The following is a 19,532-nucleotide window of genomic DNA, read 5'->3' on the forward strand; positions in this document are numbered from 1 at the left end:
TTTTCCAATGCTCTAAATTGGGCTCAGTAATTAAGCCAGGTTACTTCTGAATGGCTGCCCCTCTCAAACAGAAGATCCAAACAGCAGGTGGGTGGAGCTGTTGTGCCCGAGATGATCTTATCAAAGCCAGGTATTGGAAAAATAGACCACACTTCAGAAAAGACCTTTATTATTGAGTATCCTTTCACTGCAATGCCTGACAATAAAATTCATTTTTTGTAGAGTGCAAAAATACCTTTAAGAGTCACACTTAAGGGCAGTTACAAGTAAATACAATCATGTCTTCATGGATATTCCCTCAAGGAGGAGGACGGCTAGCTTGCAGATCTGACCAATCAGAACACAGTATTGTGACTACTATGATTAGAACATTGAAGGCCACAGACTGGACAGGATTCATCTTCCCACAATTATTTTTGAAAACACGCACGCACGCACACACCTGTACAAACACACACAGCATATAAACAGTAATTAAAATACATTGCTGACTTCCAGGCCAAATGTAATGCAGACAATATAAAATAAGTTAAAGTGGACGAGTTTCGTGTCAAGCGAGAATGCACACCGTTAATCGTCAGCAGTAAACGGTGCTCACAACAGTTACATCGATGATGGCAGCGAGAGGACGAAACACTTCAGCATCGCTCGACGACGTTCCGGCTTCTATTGGCACATTAGTGTCCACGCAGGTAGAGGGAGGGGCCTGTTGCTCCTCCCCGACTCTCCACGAGGCAGAGAGGTGCTCATCGACAGCCCAGAAACAGGCTACTGGCTGTGCTTTTTGAAAAAGATGGAGGGGATGCAAACAGACAGGGTGATAAGGCAGAGAGAAAGAGCAGAGCTCTTCGCAGATCTGGCAAATCTAGAAGACGTAGATTTTGTCTCTCTGGACGGTGTCGAGGTCGTCGTCCATGGTCAGGAGGACCTGAGGGGGAGCAGAGGTAATATTGGATATTAAGGTTTTAACGCCTCATTCTAGACCAACTGCATATCCTGCATGTTTAAACAAACTTAAACATGACTCATAATACCAAGAAGGATCCAAACATAGCGATGGAGGACAGGAAATGCCAAATGTCGTGGTCGTCAAAGAATGATAGCAGGATGCAGTCCCTGTTGTGCTCACGAGACTCAGCTGGAGTTTTCTGTGCCAGAGGAGAGAAACAAGTAATCCAAGTGTCTTTTCACATGAGCCCAAATCTCATAGGTTTGTGTGTGTGTGTGTGTGTGTGTGGCTAACCTGCCAGGTGCTGAGACCCTGGAAGAAGAAATACAGCGCAAAGCCCCACACAACCGCCGTGAAGAGAATACACACCAGCGCCAGACACTTGATTCTCTCACCGCTCCGCAGCTGGGCACAAACAGAAAACTGTGAGCTCCAAAGGTCCCAAACATGTCTGCTACTTTCTCCTGGTGCTTCTCACATGCGCAGAGTTACTAAACACACAAACCTTCATGATGATATAAAAGGCAAAGTAGAGCAACAGGTTACAGATGGCGATGGCCAACAGGTACGAGGCAAAGTCGTTGGGTCTCTGTATGAGGCCGTAGGCAGCCCTGCAGAGAGATAGCGAGATACACATCACCTGCCTCCTCCGCACTCTGCTGATTTAAATGAGCTGAAAACATAGTTTGTTTTACTCACAGAGACCAGTTGACTATGTTCCCCATCACAAGCAGAACCATGCGGTCCTGAAAGACATACACCGGCGGAAAAATGATTAAAAAGCAGGTCATCAGGACTCACCGATGCCTTTTATTGCTCTCTGCAACTACCGGTCGTTAAGATAAGATAATAATTGAGTTACCAGGTAAAGGCAGAAGGACCTGCTACCTTATGCAATACACTGATACTGGATTTTCTGGCCGTTACTCACAATGTACATCGGCCCGCTGCACTGCCTGATGCAGTCTGTGTAGATGACGTAAACTATCCTACGCATGATCCCAGCGTCTGATACGTGAACACACAGAGAGGAAGGAGAGAGAACAACAAGGATTATAAGCTGCTTTATTTTATTAGAATATCCCGATAAGTGGATTTAAATGTTAGTTACTCTGATTTGCTAGCTTATGTGAGACACACGCTCACACGACAGCCTTAATATAATCCTGGACTACTTTAGTTGCAGTCAGTTATTAGTCTAACGTGACTCATTTTAAGCCAGTAAAGCCCACTGGACTGAGTTTGCTTTCTTTCTGTGATCTTACTGAGCCTCCATCGACCCATATAGTAGAGCTGTGTGCTGAGCAGCAGCGTGGCCAGAATGTGGATCACAGAGAAAACAATCCAGAAGGCTGTGTTGTCTCTCCCAAATACCTGAGAGGAAAAAAAGCACAGCACAATGATTATTAAGAAATCCGTGTTTTTAGACCATAAAGCATAACTCAGGTTTTGTATTGTGTGTGTGCACTTACCACTCCCAGCACAGAAAAGAAGATGACAGCGGCGAGGCAGGCGTAAGCAGTGTAAGCGCTCGCGTTGATGTCCGGGTGTCTCTTCTGATAGAGCTTCAGCATACACAGTCCAGCAATCATGTACATGAAGGAGGTGTCTGCAGGGAGGAGAACAACTCAAATGTACTGCATGCAACTTGAACTTTTTTCAGCCCAGGACTCAAAGTAAACAGACAGAGAGACAAAAAAATAATGCATTCACAAGATTTACAGCCAGCAGAAACTCAAGAAACTGGCTGAAGCAGTAAAAATGTAACCGCACAAAGAACTGATGCAGACTAAAGCCAGGAAACCTCATCTTCCTTTGAAGTGACAGCTGCTTAAAGCCAAAACTCTCTTCAGACTACTGATCCTGACAAAGGTAAAAACAACTGTAACCATGTCGAGTCTGAGTAAGGACACAATCGTTCTTACCAAACTGGAAGTTAGTGTAGTTGGGACAGACGTGGTAGCAGGCACTGAGCAAACCCTCCATCATCAGAGCAGTTCCCATGGCATAGAAGAGGCCAAAGTGCTTTGGGATACCGCACTCCTGAAGGAGGAAGAGACAACCTGATAACTAAACTACCGCTGTCAATCATCATCATCATCTAAATCTTTAAAAACACATCTTCATGACAAATGACTACACGTTTGTCAGTGTGCGTGTGCCTCACCAGCGCGTTGACGTCATGCCGCTCCAGAGCACGATTTTGGGCGAGGTCTCTCTTGAGGACGATGAGGAGAAAGAGGAGCCCCAGCATCACGTAACCAAGGTTACTGAGGATGTTGTTGAAAGCGCTGTGTGGAATTAGTTAATCGTTACTTTACGCGGGTTAGCTGATGACGTTGGACATGTTAACACACTGTGCTCGACTGCAAACCTTAGAGCTCCGAGCGGGTGGGCGCACAGGAAGTTGTAGTAGCAGATGTCCTGGTTTCCTGTAACATTGACAACCTGTGGAGAACAGAGATGCACACGTCGTATTAGCGAGCTGACGGCTTATCGGAATCTTTTTTTTAAAAAAAGTGTCGCCATGCTTTATAAAATCATTGTTACCGTTTGATAGGTGATGACCAGCTGGACGACTGGCAGGGCGTAAAACACAGCAATCGTAGCAATGTTCCTGAAGAGGGTACAATTATTACTTTCAGCCACTCACAACCATCAGATCTGCAGCACTTCATTAATAATCAGTAATTTTTTTAATGTTTCATATAATGTCAAACTATGGCTTGGTTAATTCACTGTGAATTGATTTGGCTTAGATATAAAAGAATATCATGTTTCTTATCATGGGTGCAACAAGAGAACTCACCAGAAGTAGATTTGGTACTTCTTGCTGAGGATCCTCTTGTCTTTGCGGGCCAAGTCCGCCACGTACAGAAATTTCTGTAAGAGGAAGAAGAGAAGACTTTATTACTTTGATTACTTTATTAAAGTCTGGATGAAGAAAGCATTAACCTCGCCTAATTAATGTTCAAACTCTTTACTGCTGACAAGTTTTTTAAATTTGTGACTCTGGTTTAGAGGGTTAATATAACGAAGGAACACATTATTAAATTGTCTCTGTGCACTTGTTTCATTTGAGCTCAGTATGAGAATATCTGCTGCCCTGCTCTTCGTTTTACACTGTGTGTGCGCATGTGTGTGAGCTCAGAGCTGGCTTTTATGGAAGGGAATGCTGCTTGATGGCTTTGCTAAACCAGAAAGACCATGAGAAAATTTTGTCATTGGTCAGTGAGAAAAATACTTATGAGCCCCTGAAACGAGACCCAGGAAGTGGTTACAGGAAGATGTGATAGATTGTCTGAAGCAGTTAGAACAAGACAATGCTACTGACCGGACCTCATACCACAGGCTATACCCAGGAGAAGCTACACCAAGTCTGTATGTTTACTGAAGACACATAAACAGGAGGTAGCTCTAAGACCAATTGTCTGTATGATCAACTCGGTCACCTATAACATCTCAAAGTTTCTGGCTTCGACCCTCAACCCGCTGGTAGGCAGCTCTGAACACCACATCCAGAACAGCTTGGATTTTGTTGAGAAGGTGAGAGATGTCATTATGGAGGCAGATGAAACAAAGGTCTTGTACGATGTTACATCTGTCTTTACTGAAGCAGTGAAGGTCGTTTGTAAGAGATTACAGGATGGTTCACTACCAAGTCACTGGTTCAAGTACGTGGGTGACATCTGGGTGAAAAATCAAATCTCAGTATTCAAGGTTTGACTCTCATCATCCACTGGAGCATAAATTCTGTGTCATCAGGACGCTACAACACAGCGCAAACTCCACCCCCACAGACAGCAGCCAGGGAAGCAAAAGAACATCATACCAAGAAGGCCCTGAGTAAATGTGGTTATCCCAACTGGACATTTGTCAAAGCTGGGAAGGCACCTAAAGAAAGCTCCAGCCGATCCAGGAGAGGAAAACAACTGCTGCTTAAGCGAAAACCCTTAATGATCCGTACGTGTCAAGAGTATTGGAACAGTTGAGACGCATTTACTATAAACATTGCATCTCTGTAGCTTTCAAACCCCAAAACACACTGCGCTAAAAGTTGGTCCACACCAAGGATCGGGTCCCTCGGGACAAACGGAGTGCCAGGAGGATTGCTGTGATTTATACATCGGGGGGGGGGGGGGGAACCAAACAACCTCTGGCGAAGCAGATGGCACAACACAGGAGAGCTACCTCCTGGACTCTGCAGTCTATTCACACCTACAGGCCAGTGGACACTCTTTCAATGATGAGGACACATCTTGGACAGGGAGGAAGGCTGGTTTTGAGCGCGGAGTCAAAGAGGCCATTTACGTGAAAAAGGAAAGACCATCTCTGAATCAAGGAGGGGGCCTAAGGGTGCATCTTTCACCATCTTACAATGCTGCGATTGCAGCCATTCCCCAACTCTCTGTGAATGGGACTCATGGCAACTGATCAACAGCCACTGATCATAAACCATTGATCAGTGGCTGTTGATTTGTGAATGACAAATTGCATATTAATGATCAAGAAACTGACCTCACAGCACATTGTTCATTCAGTGGGGCTGGTTTCAGTCATTGTGCATAGGTACTGTTTATAAGGTTGGGGAAACCGAAGAAGTCACCTGGATGAGTGACAATACATTTCTCCCTCTGAAAACGCCAGATGATCCAGATGAACAAAACCAAGTTTTTAGGATGCTGCTCGAGTTTTAAAGACCCGGCTGGGGTTTAAACTCTCAGAGATGTAGCGAAACTTGGCAAATACTTGACACAAATGGAAATGAGAATGTTTGTTATCAAAGAAAAAAAAAGTTATGCCTCCAGTTTCCAGTTTGGCTCACCATCTCCACAGATGAATCCAGCAATCTGTTAGTGACCAAACAGATCAGATGGATGTTTTTGTTCTAGTACCCTGAGGTACTAGAGGTGAGGACTACTTTGCACATTCACAGATCTTTTCATTCTAAATAAGCCAGATGTGCAGAAAGCCACATCTGTGCCATTCTGAGGCAGGAAAAATGATTTTCACGTACCTTTGTGCGAACAATGTTCTTGTCGGAGTGTATGTCATCCAGTGTGTCATAGTCATCCTCCTCAATGGAGCTCAAAGACTCCTGCCTGCTCCGTGCGACACTTTCCAGCGATCGCTCTGATTGGAGGAGGGAAGAGCAAAAGAGAGTCATTCTGTCTAGTGGAGGCACAACGTGAGCAGGCAGACCGACGACTGGATTTAAGGGAGTTGCAGGCTGATGCAAAAAGGTGATCCAACACATCGCACCTTTCAAAAATGATCTTCAATTTTCAAAATGATTAAATAGATGACCAGAATGATTTTTTTTTTGGTCAGATGATCTTTGCGCTGATGAGATCACCGTCGCTGTTCATTTTAGTGCCATCAGTGGAGAGAAGTGGCCACTTTCCCGGCCTCTTAACTCCACTGATATTTGATTGACATGGTGGCTGATTGGTTTGGGGTGCTGATTCGGCTAGTTATATGGTAGCGTGTCACCGATGCGGATGGCTATGTAGTGAAGGTGATTGAGGATTGGTCGACGTTTGAAAGGCTCCTGTCCTAATGAACAAAGACACACAGAAAACCAGTGAGGGTGTGGAGCTGCTAAGAATCCATGTTCAAGCCGCTCTGCAGAGTGGGCCAAAAAAACAAGAAAGAGGGGAAAAAAGGACGTGTGAGTCTCTGTTTGCTCATACCCATGTATCCATAGTTGTTGTCAGTTGAAGTGGCGCTGTCGGTAATGGCCTCTGAACTCATTGTGCTGCCGTTGTCGGCTGAGGAGGAGATGACTCTTCGTTCATTGGCAATCAAACAATGACATCACAAAGACTAAATGTTTGTTTTTTTAAATACTCACCAAATGAGCCATATTCATTTGGTGAGGCTGGAGTTTTTCCTGTAAAGACACAAACTTTCAAAAATCCAAGAAAGGATACACGCTCCCAAATGCTCACATGCACAAACAAGCGGCACTACGATCAACGTTTAGTTAGTATCCTAACACTGCACAATGATCACTGTGTTAGTCAGGAAAACAGGGAGGTGAGGTGGACGTAAACACGTGAAGGAATCCAGTGAAAAAATGCAATTCCTTAAATTCTTTTCTGGCTGGGGGCAAAAAAAAGTTATTAATCTCCAAAAGTGTGAAAGCTGAGAAATGAGATGCAGTGAAGAGGATTATTTCAAAACTAGTGGTTTAAAATCAAACAGTGGCAGCAACTACTGCAGTGGATAGATACAGATACACACTGGGAGGCAGCCAGCAGCCAAAAAAAGCACATCAGCAGCGCTTGCATTCATCTTAGCGCCTTCATGCTTTTAATGGGAGTGCTGCTGAAAATATGCTCACGTGTTTCTTTAGCTCAAAGCCATAAAGCTGTGAGGACTACAAAAGGATAACACTGTTACAAACACAGGCAAAAGAAGCTAACAAAGACCCATGTGAGTGCATATCTGTATCTCTGTAAAGCCAGAAAAGCCTCAGAACAGAGCCACGTTTATGTCCATGAAGCTCTGCAGCCGAAAACGTCTCTTTCTCTTCTTTGTAGGGTAAAGTATGGAAGCTACTGCATGCAGAGCATCTGCAGACAAGCAACACAGACTGAGAGAGGGCAGCGAGTGCACAAGGGGAGTAACTGTGTCTGTATACCGTCGCTGTTCTTCCCGAGCAGAGAGGCTGAATGGCAGGGGGGAGAGAAAGATACACGTTCAGTACACGCTTAAACATTCAGCTCTGAGATAAAAGAGTGGCAAACAGCTGTGGGACTGCATGATCAGTCCAGTTTAGGATCACATTTACTCTGGTATTTAATTAACAGAACAGAACAAGCTTGCTGGTTTGTGGTCAGTGCACACTGCTCCTAATGGGCCGGTCCATCAGAGCTAGTTGCTGGGTTACCTGTCTCAGCAGGTGACATGTCGGCAGGATTCAGAAACACATTTCTCCTCTTGTTCAGTCTGCAGAAATAGAGAGGGGGAAAAATGCAAATGAACACAATTTGTATTCAGTGCAGTGTCATTCCTGCAGTGCAGATCTACTCTGACAATATGACGTCCGACCTCGTGGGTTGAAACGTGGGCTGGAGAGGGAATAATTGATGTACAGGAGGTTGGAAATTAGTTGTTGTTTTTCCAACCAAAGTGCAAAACTTTCTGTCATTTTCAGGCAGCTACAAGTTGCCGTCTGCCTGCGTCTTTTTGTTGCGGTGCAGACTTGCAAAGACGGTTGTTTTGTTGCCACCCTGGCTTTTCTATTCTGTGTTTCGGGTGAAGACTTTGGTTAAAAGTTGCATCTTCCTCACAGGGTTTTGCAGATGTGTACAACATAATTGCTGATTCCCTGCTCTGCTTTCAGTTCAGTGAAATTCAACAGCCAAAAAAAATAAATACATGACAGCTAACGGTTAAGCCATTTCTGACGTTTACTGTTCAGCTCTTTTCAATTAATCAGCTATTCCTTCTGCCCACCTGCAGCTTTTTAAAAAGCTCCTGCATATGCTGTTGAGTTTTGAGGTCCGTTTGGAAGGGCACACCCTAAAGCACGTACTTCCTTCTACTCCGAAAACAAGCCAGAAAAAAAGGGAGACACAATAAAAACAGAAAAAAAGATGCAGGCCTGATATTTCCTACAGGTGTGAAATCAGTTTATTTATATATGCATATGCTTTACTTTTTCTGGGTTTTGAGTATAACATAATCAAGCTTCATGCAATAGTGGAAGACAAAGATGCAGAGATGGCTTTTCTAAGTGAAGAACATTCCAACACGACCGCCGCAACTGGAAACTCTTTTGTACAAGTAGCAGATAAACAAAGCAAATGATGACTTTGCTGCAGAGGCAATTTCAAAACCTTACCGTGCACGCTCTAGACAGACACAGAGCAAGGTCAGGAGGTAGAATGAGAAGAAGATCCCCAAACAGAACAGCATTCCCATCACGTACGCCTCCACTGCACGGGAGGACATATTAACTGTAAGCTAATTTGCATAGTAAGACACAACATTCTGTATCTGCTGCCAAAAAAACCAAATCTAAACAACACAAGCAGAGAAATCTCTGCTTCTTTTAGCACATGCTAACCCTCAGCGCTTCACATATGTAGCCATGTGACTTACAGTTGATTGCGGGTGAGACCATCACATCGAGGGCCTTGCTGCGATTGCCGGCGTCAATCAGCTGATCGGGTCTCAGAGGGTAGAAGCGTAGCGGGCCGCCGCATGCCTCGTCCTCAGTTTTTACCACCACCACCACGTAGAAACTGTTGCTGGGGAAATCTTTCCTCTAGATAAAGGCAGAAACACCTACATTCAAATCTACACCAGGATTTATCGCAACCGGTTCCAATAAGCTCTGAATTTCTGCGGGACACTACCTGCACGGTGATGGCACCTTTTTTTGTCATAGTCTGGTACATCCCAATGAAGGCCACGTTGTTGTCAAGGTCATAAATGGGGCACTGAATGGAGACAGTGAGAGAGGGAGAAAAAAAACTGAATTAGATGTGAAAAAAGAAAGATTCAGATGGATTGTTTCAGAAGTAAATAAGAAAACATTTTTGAACAGCAAGAAATCAGCTGTGGTATCCACTGTGATGCCCTCATGTGGTCTCAGAGTGCTACTGCACGCTGACCACTGAGGCTGAGGGAGGGGCCTCTTGAGGGCTGCTGCAGCACAGCTGAATGTGTGCTCTGGATAACTGTACCTGGATGTCCTGGATGGACATGACAGAACAGGGGAAAGTCATGTCCGAGTTGACCTTGACGATCACAGTATCCACCCCGTCTTGGAAGACATACTTGAAATACTGAGAGAAAAGGAGAGGGAAAGAAGAGGACAACAGTCAGCGAGGCAGTTTTCAGAAAGATCGACTTGAGGATGGCGTTTTAATTGCTGACAGCACAATAAACCATTAAACCAATACGTCACCCCACGGGCCATTTGCACAATTTGATAAGTGATATGTTACTGAGAGCCTCCCACTCCAGGTTCTCAAAAGGTTTTATCCAGTTCAGTTGTAGCCCTCGACTGCAGAGCACCTCACGCATACAAATGAGCTGACCTGATAGCTTACAAGCACAGACTGGGAGAACGAAGCAAAGCTGATGCAGAAAGCAGACTGTCTTAAAAGAGGTCAGAGACTGACAACGTCTTCATCAAGTGTCAAAAGAAAGTCATGGAGTCATTTGCCACAAGCTGATCTCCGTTTTCAAATAACATACAGTCGTGTGAAAAGTAAGGTTTTCACAGGATTGGCAGTTTTGAGCATAACTCAGTGCACCCATACTGCTGCTATGGGAATGAAGAGTGTAAGGAGGAGCCAGGTGCTGATAATCAAACACACTTGATTGCTCGGTCATCAGCAAGTGTGAGCACCTCTGCAAAAGCAGAAGTTTTGGCAATTTGCTGCTCAGGAGCATTCACAGGTAAGTTAACAATATGTCACCATCTTCTCAGGAGTGGAAATGCCAGAAAATTCACCCCAAGGTCAGACCGTGCAAAGCTTAAAGAAACTGCAAAAAACCCAACAGCGACATCTCAGACGCTACAAGCCGCAGTTAAATGTTAAAGTTCATAACAGGACAATTAGAAAAAACTCAAACTGGAACAATGTCCTTTGAACAGACGAGACTAAAGTGTAGATGCTTATCCATAACGCACAGCAACACGTTTGGCGCTAACCAAGCTTATCAGAACAAACATCTCAGACCAACCCCGAAGCACGGTGGTGGAGGGGTGATGGGTTGGGTTTGTTTTGCAACCACAGAACCTGGGCTCCATGCAGTCATTGAGTTGACCACAAACCCCTCTGTTTACAAAAGTATTCGTGATTCAAATGTCAGGATACCAGCGTGAGAGCTAAAGCTTGGTCCAAACTGGGTCACGCAATAGGACAACAACCCCAATCATAGCAGCAAATCTAGAACAGAATAAACAGCTAAAAAAAAAAAAAAAAGAAACAAGGTGTTGCAATGTCCAGACCTCAACCTGACTGAAAATGTGAAGGAACCTGGAGAGAGCTCTGCATAAATCAGCAACAAACTCACTCCATGACAATACTGATAAAGTCATACAGAAAAGAATTACTTCAAGTTATTGCTTCCAAAAGCCAACTGTAAGCTACTGAATGACAAGTTTTACTTCATTCTTTTACATAGGACTGTATAGATGAGGTGTAGGCAACCTTTCTGATGACGAGTGCCATTTAAAATTTCCTCAGAGGTCAGTGTGCCATATGATTGCATTAGCAATAAATGTAATAACGCTCTATATTAACAGTTACACAATATATAGAACCACTTTATAGAATTATATCTGTTCGCAGATGTTGGGAGCTATCAGCGAATAGTTATCAGCTATTTTGAAAAAAAAAAAAAAAAAAAAAAGACTTTTTATCCATAACAAGAACTGTACAACAGAAAATGCAAATGCTATTTATGGTCTCCTCACAACAATGGTAAGAAAAATAAACTAAGCCATTATGGTATGTCTGTTAATACAGAGACACACATGTTGATGTGATCTCTGGTCTCCCACTCAGAGACACAGGTCTCCGAGTGTCAAGCATTCAGACGGCTGCCTGAGGACACTCATGTGAGAGAAGATCTGTTCACACAGATATGTAGAGCCAAATACTGTCAATAAGGCCTCTGCAATGTTCTGAAGACAGTTAAACTTGTCAGGTAGTGATGTCCAGCAGGTGAATATGCAAGCTGCATGAACACGCACAGCTGTGGATTCCAGCTGCTTCGATGTTATATGTATGATTTCTATACATTTTACATCAGATAAAAACCTTTGGTTGTAAGCTTCAGATAATTATTTATTAAAAGATAGACATTTTAAATGAGAATAAGAAAGTATTTCCTTGTGCCCCCCTTTCCCTGTTAATGCCCTACCTGGCCCCCTGGCAAAACTTTGCTAGATCCGCACCTGCACAGTTACCAGCTGTCAGCGTAAAAAAGGATCCTGGTGTTATTTGTCTCTCAGAAACAGTTCATAACTTCCCTTCAACTCATTCATGTCACCTAAAAGGTAAACCTGTTTCTCCATCACCTGTTCAGCTCTGATGATTCAGTAAGGACATCTGCTGGTTTCATCTTCATGTTTCCCTCTCACCACATATCCAAACCGATATCATGACCAGCAGCTTTTACAGCTGTGGCTCCAGCAAACATCAGCTGATACTAGAAATTAATATTAAATAAATTCTAACAACAGCTGATCAAGCTTAAACGTGCTGCTGTTGTTTAGCGCAACATTCGGCGGTTTCCTCTTTCTGGCGCAAAGTGGGCGATAAACAAACAAGAGAGAAAAGCTGATCAGCTGATCATTGATCAGTTTCATGATTGAAGTAGAAACAGGAGAGGGAGGGGGAGAGGATGAGAGAAGAAGAGGCAGCTGTGCAGCAAAGACACAGAATATCTCCAGCTTTGTGTCTTTTCCATTCTAGCTAAAGTCCGGGACAAACTGTTCCTTTTCACCTCAACACGAAACGAGTAATAATTTCTCTGAATGCGGGACGATTCCGTCTTTTTACGGGACGGTTGGCAACTCCACTAACTAACCTTATGAATAAAATAAAGTTCACTATCAGTAACATCAAAGCACCCACCCAGCTGTATATAAACTCCGTCATGCTAGCTAGTACGCAGTACGAATTATTGTAACTGACTGTAAAAAGTCAGCACAACGAAAATAAACTCCACCTAAACTTGGTTTATATCTGACCCAGATAGACTGCAGGTCATAACTTCTTACCTGAAGTTCAGTTCACCTGATGCTCGGACCAGTGGCCACCTCGGCTCTCTCCTCCTCCTGCCTCCCCTTTCTCTCATCCACCTGCTGGCCTCCACCACTTGCTAATGTTACTGAATCTGAGGAAGCACTGCCACAGCCACCACCAAACAACTGAGTTATTTTTACACACCGACCAGCATCTGGCCAATCCACCACCTTTCATTGTTTATACCGTTACAAAGAGAAAAAAAAAAAAGCGAATGCCCAGTATGCCCGATGGCCAGTCCAGCTATGTTCGTGCCATCAGTTAACCCAGTTGGCACACGTGCCTAGGGTTGCAGACCCCTGGTATAGATGATTATAGATCCATACAGCCACAGACAAGGAAAAGAGGGCGAAACAAAGAGGCAAGCAACTACAACAAAATATGTTCATTTTTTTGGTTATTTGGTTGGTTTTCAGAGCTAAATCTCAGTAAAGGAAAGTTTTAATATTAATACAGGGAGTGCAGAATTATTAGGCAAGTTGTATTTTTGAGGAATAATTTTATTATTGAACAACAACCATGTTCTCAATGAACCCAAAAAACTCATTAATATCAAAGCTGAATGTTTTTGGAAGTAGTTTTTAGTTTTAGTTATTTTAGGGGGATATCTGTGTGTGCAGGTGACTATTACTGTGCATAATTATTAGGCAACTTAACAAAAAACAAATTTATACCCATTTCAATTACTTATTTTTACCAGTGAAACCAATATAACATCTCCACATTCACAAATATACATTTCTGACATTCAAAAACAAAACAAAAACAAATCAGCGACCAATATAGCCACCTTTCTTTGCAAGGACACTCAAAAGCCTGCCATCCATGGATTCTGTCAGTGTTTTGATCTGTTCACCATCAACATTGCGTGCAGCAGCAACCACAGCCTCCCAGACACTGTTCAGAGAGGTGTACTGTTTTCCCTCCTTGTAAATCTCACATTTGATGATGGACCACAGGTTCTCAATGGGGTTCAGATCAGGTGAACAAGGTGGCCATGTCATTAGTTTTTCTTCTTTTATACCCTTTCTTGCCAGCCACGCTGTGGAGTACTTGGGCGCGTGTGATGGAGCATTGTCCTGCATGAAAATCATGTTTTTCTTGAAGGATGCAGACTTCTTCCTGTACCACTGCTTGAAGAAGGTGTCTTCCAGAAACTGGCAGTAGGACTGGGAGTTGAGCTTGACTCCATCCTCAACCCGAAAAGGCCCCACAAGCTCATCTTTGATGATACCAGCCCAAACCAGTACTCCACCTCCACCTTGCTGGCGTCTGAGTCGGACTGGAGCTCTCTGCCCTTTACCAATCCAGCCACGGGCTCATCCATCTGGCCCATCAAGACTCACTCTCATTTCATCAGTCCATAAAACCTTAGAAAAACCAGTCTTGAGATATTTCTTGGCCCAGTCTTGACGTTTCAGCTTGTGTGTCTTGTTCAGTGGTGGTCGTCTTTCAGCCTTTCTTACCTTGGCCATGTCTCTGAGTATTGCACACCTTGTGCTTTTGGGCACTCCAGTGATGTTGCAGCTCTGAAATATGGCCAAACTGGTGGCAAGTGGCATCTTGGCAGCTGCACGCTTGACTTTTCTCAGTTCATGGGCAGTTATTTGGCGCCTTGGTTTTTCCACACGCTTCTTGCGACCCTGTTGACTATTTTGAATGAAACGCTTGATTGTTCGATGATCACGCTTCAGAAGCTTTGCAATTTTGAGACCGCTGCATCCCTCTGCAAGATATCTCACTATTTTTGACTTTTCTGAGCCTGTCAAGTCCTTCTTTTGACCCATTTTGCCAAAGGAAAGGACGTTGCCTAATAATTATGCACACCTGATATAGGGTGTTGATGTCATTAGACCACACCCCTTCTCATTACAGAGATGCACATCACCTAATATGCTTAATTGGTAGTAGGCTTTCGAGCCTATACAGCTTGGAGTAAGACAACATGCATGAAGAGGATGATGTGGACAAAATACTCATTTGCCTAATAATTCTGCACTCCCTGTAGAGTCTGGAACCTTTAGAGAAACTGTGAGGTTTATTTGCAGTGGTTATTTTCTTTCTTTGCAGCCACCATCATGCAGGAAGCCTAAGCTGTAGGCCAGAGGTAAACTACATGCTCAGCAACATAGTTTGCTTTTTAGAAACACATGCGCATACAAAATGAAAGCATTATTTAGCTTTAACATAAGTGTGTATTTGGGTTAAATAAACAACCCATGCTCCCAGTAACTGTCACATAAAGGCTTGTGAAACAGGTTGTTCTGTTTGCTGCAGTATAGACTACTCCAGTCAGACTGCATTATTATGCCTGACTAAATAGTATAATATCTGAACATCTTTGTTGTTGACTGTCTGAAGACGTTACGTGGCTCAAACTGGAAATGAGAAGGTTATGTTCTTAAAAGGTGTCCATTAACTACACATGGATGTGAGGTAAAACTGAGTTTAAAGCCCTGCAATCCACACAAATCTACACACCCCGCACATCCAAAACAAAAACCTAACACGATCCAATGAAAGTGTCATCAAAGGCCAAAAAGAAAGCAAAACTTTGTTTAAATGATTGGATGTGCAGAAAACAGAGCTTACTCAAGAAAAAGATTTTTTTAATGTAATATAACTACACAAAATCAGAAATTCCCTGCATTCATAACATCCTCTTTCACATGTATACTTTCAGCTGGCTTCCTGCACATTTCTTGTCATGAGTCCCTCCCCCACCCACAAACTCCCCCATCTGTGGTGCACATTTCTTTGACTCAACACAGTTATGTAAAGAAGGAGCCTACTGTCACACAGAGCTATGGTACCAGGCAGTTTACCTGAGGTTGGGATGGTGATGCAGTGAAGCTGAATTTCTTGTTTGTTCTGTAATCAAGTTAAACAAAACGTGTCATTCAAATAACACAGGCTGATGTACAGTGCAATAAGATGGGAATTCAGGCAGGTACCACGTACTGTGTTTGATTTATTACATAACAGATAACACTCACTGCAGGGTGAAACTTTCAACACGGCTCACTCTGAGCTGGTAGTTTGTACCCTGACTGGACAGGGTAGACACGTCCACAAAGAAGTACTGGGTCTCCGAGGCGGCCCGGGTTGGAGGTTGGCACAGTGTCCTGCCCACATCGTAGTAAGGGTACTTCCTCTGATAGCTGATGAAAAAGGAACAAAGGAAAAAAAAAAAAAAAGGAGGGGACAACAAAGATCAAGTTTCCCATAACCTCTCATACATTCATTCCTTCCTTCTTGTATATTCTCTAATATTATAAGAACGAAGCAAATCAGGTGGGTTTTTTTGTTTGACAGTTACACAATCTGACAAGTTGAAACATAAACGTAATTTTTCCTTTAAAAGTGGTTGAATGCAAACCTCACAATGACATTAGCTCCCCATCTCTGCACTGGTGGTTCACAAAGGAGGAAGTGAGAGTCCAAAGTTCATTAGTGAGCTGCTAAAAACGTGGCCTGACCATGAGACCAACAAAGCAATGACTGACAGCGGGGTGATTCTGGTGTTGCAAAACCTTCCAGTGCAAGAGAGGAACACATCACAAATGGACTGTTGGCCAATGGCAAATAAACTCCAGAACTAGGAACCTTTTATCACGTTGCACACAATGAAGTAAGGTTACAGGAGCCGTTTGACTTGGAGACAATCCCAAGCACATTACAGGCAGTGGTTTTTGCCGTTTCCTCCGTACAAAACTTGTCAAATGACCGTCACACTTCTGAAAAGAATTACTGATTGCAGACTGAACTGCCTCGTCACCTTTCTCCACTACATCTGCTTTTACAGCTAAACCCCGTGACCTGTAGTTATATTCGTTTACTGTCCAAGTAGCCCGACACTCCTTAAAAAGAACCTTGGAACACATGTTCAAATAAAATGTGCCTACGTGGCGTTTAGGAAGAGGACATCCTTATTAGCCTTTGCTTACATTTAATCCATCTGTAATCACAAACAATAGTCTATGTTCACAAACCTGATAAAGCTACCAGCACCAAAACAACAACAGGTTTTTAGGGTGAATGTTGATGTTTGGGGACTAAAAAAAAATTATTGAATGTCGACATACTGGCTGTTATTGTTTATTTTTAATACTACTTTATGTTAACTTTGTTCTATTGAAAACAGAAAAACTTAGGAAGATACCTCACACTATAATAATCAAAGTTGAGGAGACAGCTTGACCTCACACCATTATCTTCACAGCTGTGATGCTACATGTGGAAAGTGCAGCCTGAGCCTGAGATGACACCGTTCTTAAATTACGCCCAAGTACCTTTTTTCAGGACATCCTGAAATATGGTTATATCTGTGATAGGTCACTACATTAGTGAGGCCCAAGAAAAGCAATGCTGCGATGAGAAGCCGGGAAACATCTTGTATAATTATGTCATATTTAACTACACGCCCTAATGTAAGAAGTCCCAAATGATGTGCTGAGCCCTACTAATGCACCTCTAGGCAAGCCCAAATTTGAAATGTGATATTTTCTTTGGCAGCCCCACATCACTGCTGCAGTGTAAAAATGGCACAAAGAATTGTAACTGAATATATTCGAGCTCTAAGGGCTCTCATTTTCCAAACAGGGGCATTTTCTGAAAACCTCTGCCAAGTCTGCTCACATAGCTGATGGATGGTTGGCAGTTTGGAGCTTGACATAACAAAAGCCCTGAATGTCTGCAAAGAGGATAAGACATGCTGTGTACTTAAAGAAAGGAAAGTGAAAAAAAAACAATTGTTAGTTGCATCTGTCATGAAAGCTCCTGGGGTTACGGCTTCAACTGGACTAGGGCTGTCAACATGAACCTGCTGGGAAATGTTTGCCAATGAAAACCTGGTTCCACAAGCTAAATACACTCATTTTATCTCATCTGGGGAGAAACACTGATTTAAGATGATTTGGTAGAAGGTTTTGGATAAGGTGAAGTAACTAATGTAGACATTATTAAGAAAAAAGAAAAGGAAACATTTGCTGGGTCCAGAAAAACACAAAAAAGCTGGCATGTCATACCACACATATTCTGTTTTGTATCTCATCTTTCCTCTATGTCACTTGCACATAAATGAATAGGACTTAAAAATTGCCATGGGCACAGTAAGTTTAACTACTGCTGGCTTTACTGTAGACTAGACAATTGACTCCACACCTCACTAAGCATAATGCATACTGGTGTTTCAATTTCAATTTCAACTCTGTAACACATAGATCTTTTAAAATGCTTTGACGCTAACTTAGAGGATTTAAAATAACAGCGAGTGGCCATCTCTGGTTACATACAAAGAAGGGAAGCTTAATATGCAATTAGACAAAAACGTGAAGTTAAAGGAGTTAAGGGATGGACCAAATTACAGACCACATCAGTTTTTATTTTAAATTACTTGATTTTTGTAAGAAAAAACATTAACATTTATACATCACATACGTGTGATGTATATATGTTATGTATGTAAACGGTGGGGGGTACTCACAGGCCTCTGAGAATGAGGGGGACTTGAAAAGACAGGACACCTTGCTTCTGTCGCACTACAAACAAGATTGGGCTCTCCGACTTGTTGGATAACACGTCCACAGACACACGCACTCCCTCAGTCTGAAAGTCAAGAGAGGGAAAAGGAGAAAGGACTGATAATAATCTTTAAGTGGTGAAAAAACGAACCGACAAGTCTGAGGAGGCGAACTCACCTTATTCCGAGAGATGGTGTGATTAAACGCGTAAATGGTCTGGTTTTCACTCGTAACCATGTCATTATAGTTGGCATCAAACTCCGCATCTTTCTGGATGATGGTTTTGATCTCCCCCACCTCAATACCGCAAGCTAACCGAATCGCACATAACCAGAGCAGGGCAGCCAATCCTGGTCGGATCCAACGGGGAGCAGGTCCACAGCTGTTTTTATGTCGTGATTTCCAGGAGCTTCTTAACACCATTTTGCCTGACACCGTCTTCCTACAACTGGGAAACGATATCTTAAGTTACTCTAGGGTGGAGAGACAACGCTATAAAATAACTCCACCCCATTCAGCAACAATAACAAGGACAGCAGGCAGGCTAGCTCAACTATGCCCCTTCAGACAATAACAGCAGGTGCTAAATGAAAGCTAGTGACACAGTGAAGTGTTTACATTTGCTATAAACTTGCGCGTCGTCCTGTCGGCATCCGTAACGAAGTAGACGCTGTCAGTCATGCGCCCAGTGCCAAGTTTCAACACAACAAAACCAGCGACACTCAATTCTTCTATATGAAACCCTGAAATCTGACAGCTCGCTGACTCGCCGTGTTAGCATTAGCACTGCTGGTTAGGCAGCTTCATGTTTTCATGTCGGACTTCGGTTCTGTCGTCGAAAACAAAAGCCTTCCTGTAAAACTGCGAACGGCTGTCACTATCGGGTTTCGTAGGACCGCTGCATTGTGCAAGAAATTTTGGTCCAGCGGGGGGAAGAGATTCAGTGTGAAAATCTGTGCCGTTAGCGCCCACCCTCCCTGCACGCTTAGACAGTAAACAAACCGACGCACGACGTAATGACGACACTTCCTGGACCCTCAGCAGTCAAATATCTGGGTCTGCATGTTTGCTGTATGTGGGGTTGGCCTTATGTGTGAGTTTCCTATATAGTGACTTGAAACCAGGCATAACGACAACAACAACAACGATAATAATAATAATAATACAAAACTGGTAAAGTATTAACCAGGTCAATTTGAAAGAAGCTGGAATACATCAGGAAAATACTAAATCACGAGGTATGAACTACACTCCCTTATTTTTTCATGTAATATGTTTTTA

The 19,532-nt window shown here is 43.2% G+C and overlaps 1 protein-coding gene across 4 annotated transcripts; it reads right to left on the bottom strand.

Moving 5' to 3' along the window:
• Positions 1 to 152: 152 nt before the first annotated feature.
• Positions 153 to 19,252, bottom strand: sidt2 (SID1 transmembrane family, member 2). 4 transcript variants are annotated; one of them, XM_085245158.1, is made up of 28 exons: positions 18,870 to 19,252; positions 18,429 to 18,699; positions 18,215 to 18,336; positions 15,726 to 15,890; positions 15,555 to 15,600; positions 9,649 to 9,750; positions 9,319 to 9,402; positions 9,062 to 9,227; positions 8,802 to 8,895; positions 7,845 to 7,903; positions 7,596 to 7,622; positions 6,804 to 6,842; positions 6,643 to 6,720; positions 6,443 to 6,505; positions 5,967 to 6,082; positions 3,759 to 3,832; positions 3,500 to 3,566; positions 3,324 to 3,397; positions 3,117 to 3,240; positions 2,875 to 2,992; positions 2,422 to 2,558; positions 2,215 to 2,323; positions 1,881 to 1,957; positions 1,649 to 1,695; positions 1,455 to 1,560; positions 1,244 to 1,354; positions 1,035 to 1,148; positions 153 to 928 (listed from the first exon to the last, which is right to left on the bottom strand). In XM_085245158.1, the coding sequence occupies exons 2-28, from the start codon at positions 18,672 to 18,674 to the stop codon at positions 866 to 868; spliced, it is 2,628 nt and encodes an 875-aa protein (XP_085101284.1). In that variant the 5' UTR covers positions 18,675 to 18,699; positions 18,870 to 19,252; the 3' UTR covers positions 153 to 865. The 4 variants fall into 4 exon arrangements, with proteins under 4 accessions (XP_085101284.1, XP_085101285.1, XP_085101286.1 ...); XM_085245159.1 differs by lacking the exon at positions 7,596 to 7,622; XM_085245160.1 differs by lacking the exon at positions 6,443 to 6,505 and having other exon boundaries at positions 18,870 to 19,251.
• Between the last annotated feature and the right edge of the window lie 280 nt (positions 19,253 to 19,532).

Source organism: Mchenga conophoros, linkage group LG14, assembly GCF_057382185.1.
Source record: "Mchenga conophoros isolate Kocher_MC1m ecotype Shallow Benthic linkage group LG14, M_conophoros_male_GT1.1, whole genome shotgun sequence".
NCBI classification, from domain to species: Eukaryota; Metazoa; Chordata; class Actinopteri; order Cichliformes; family Cichlidae; genus Mchenga; species Mchenga conophoros.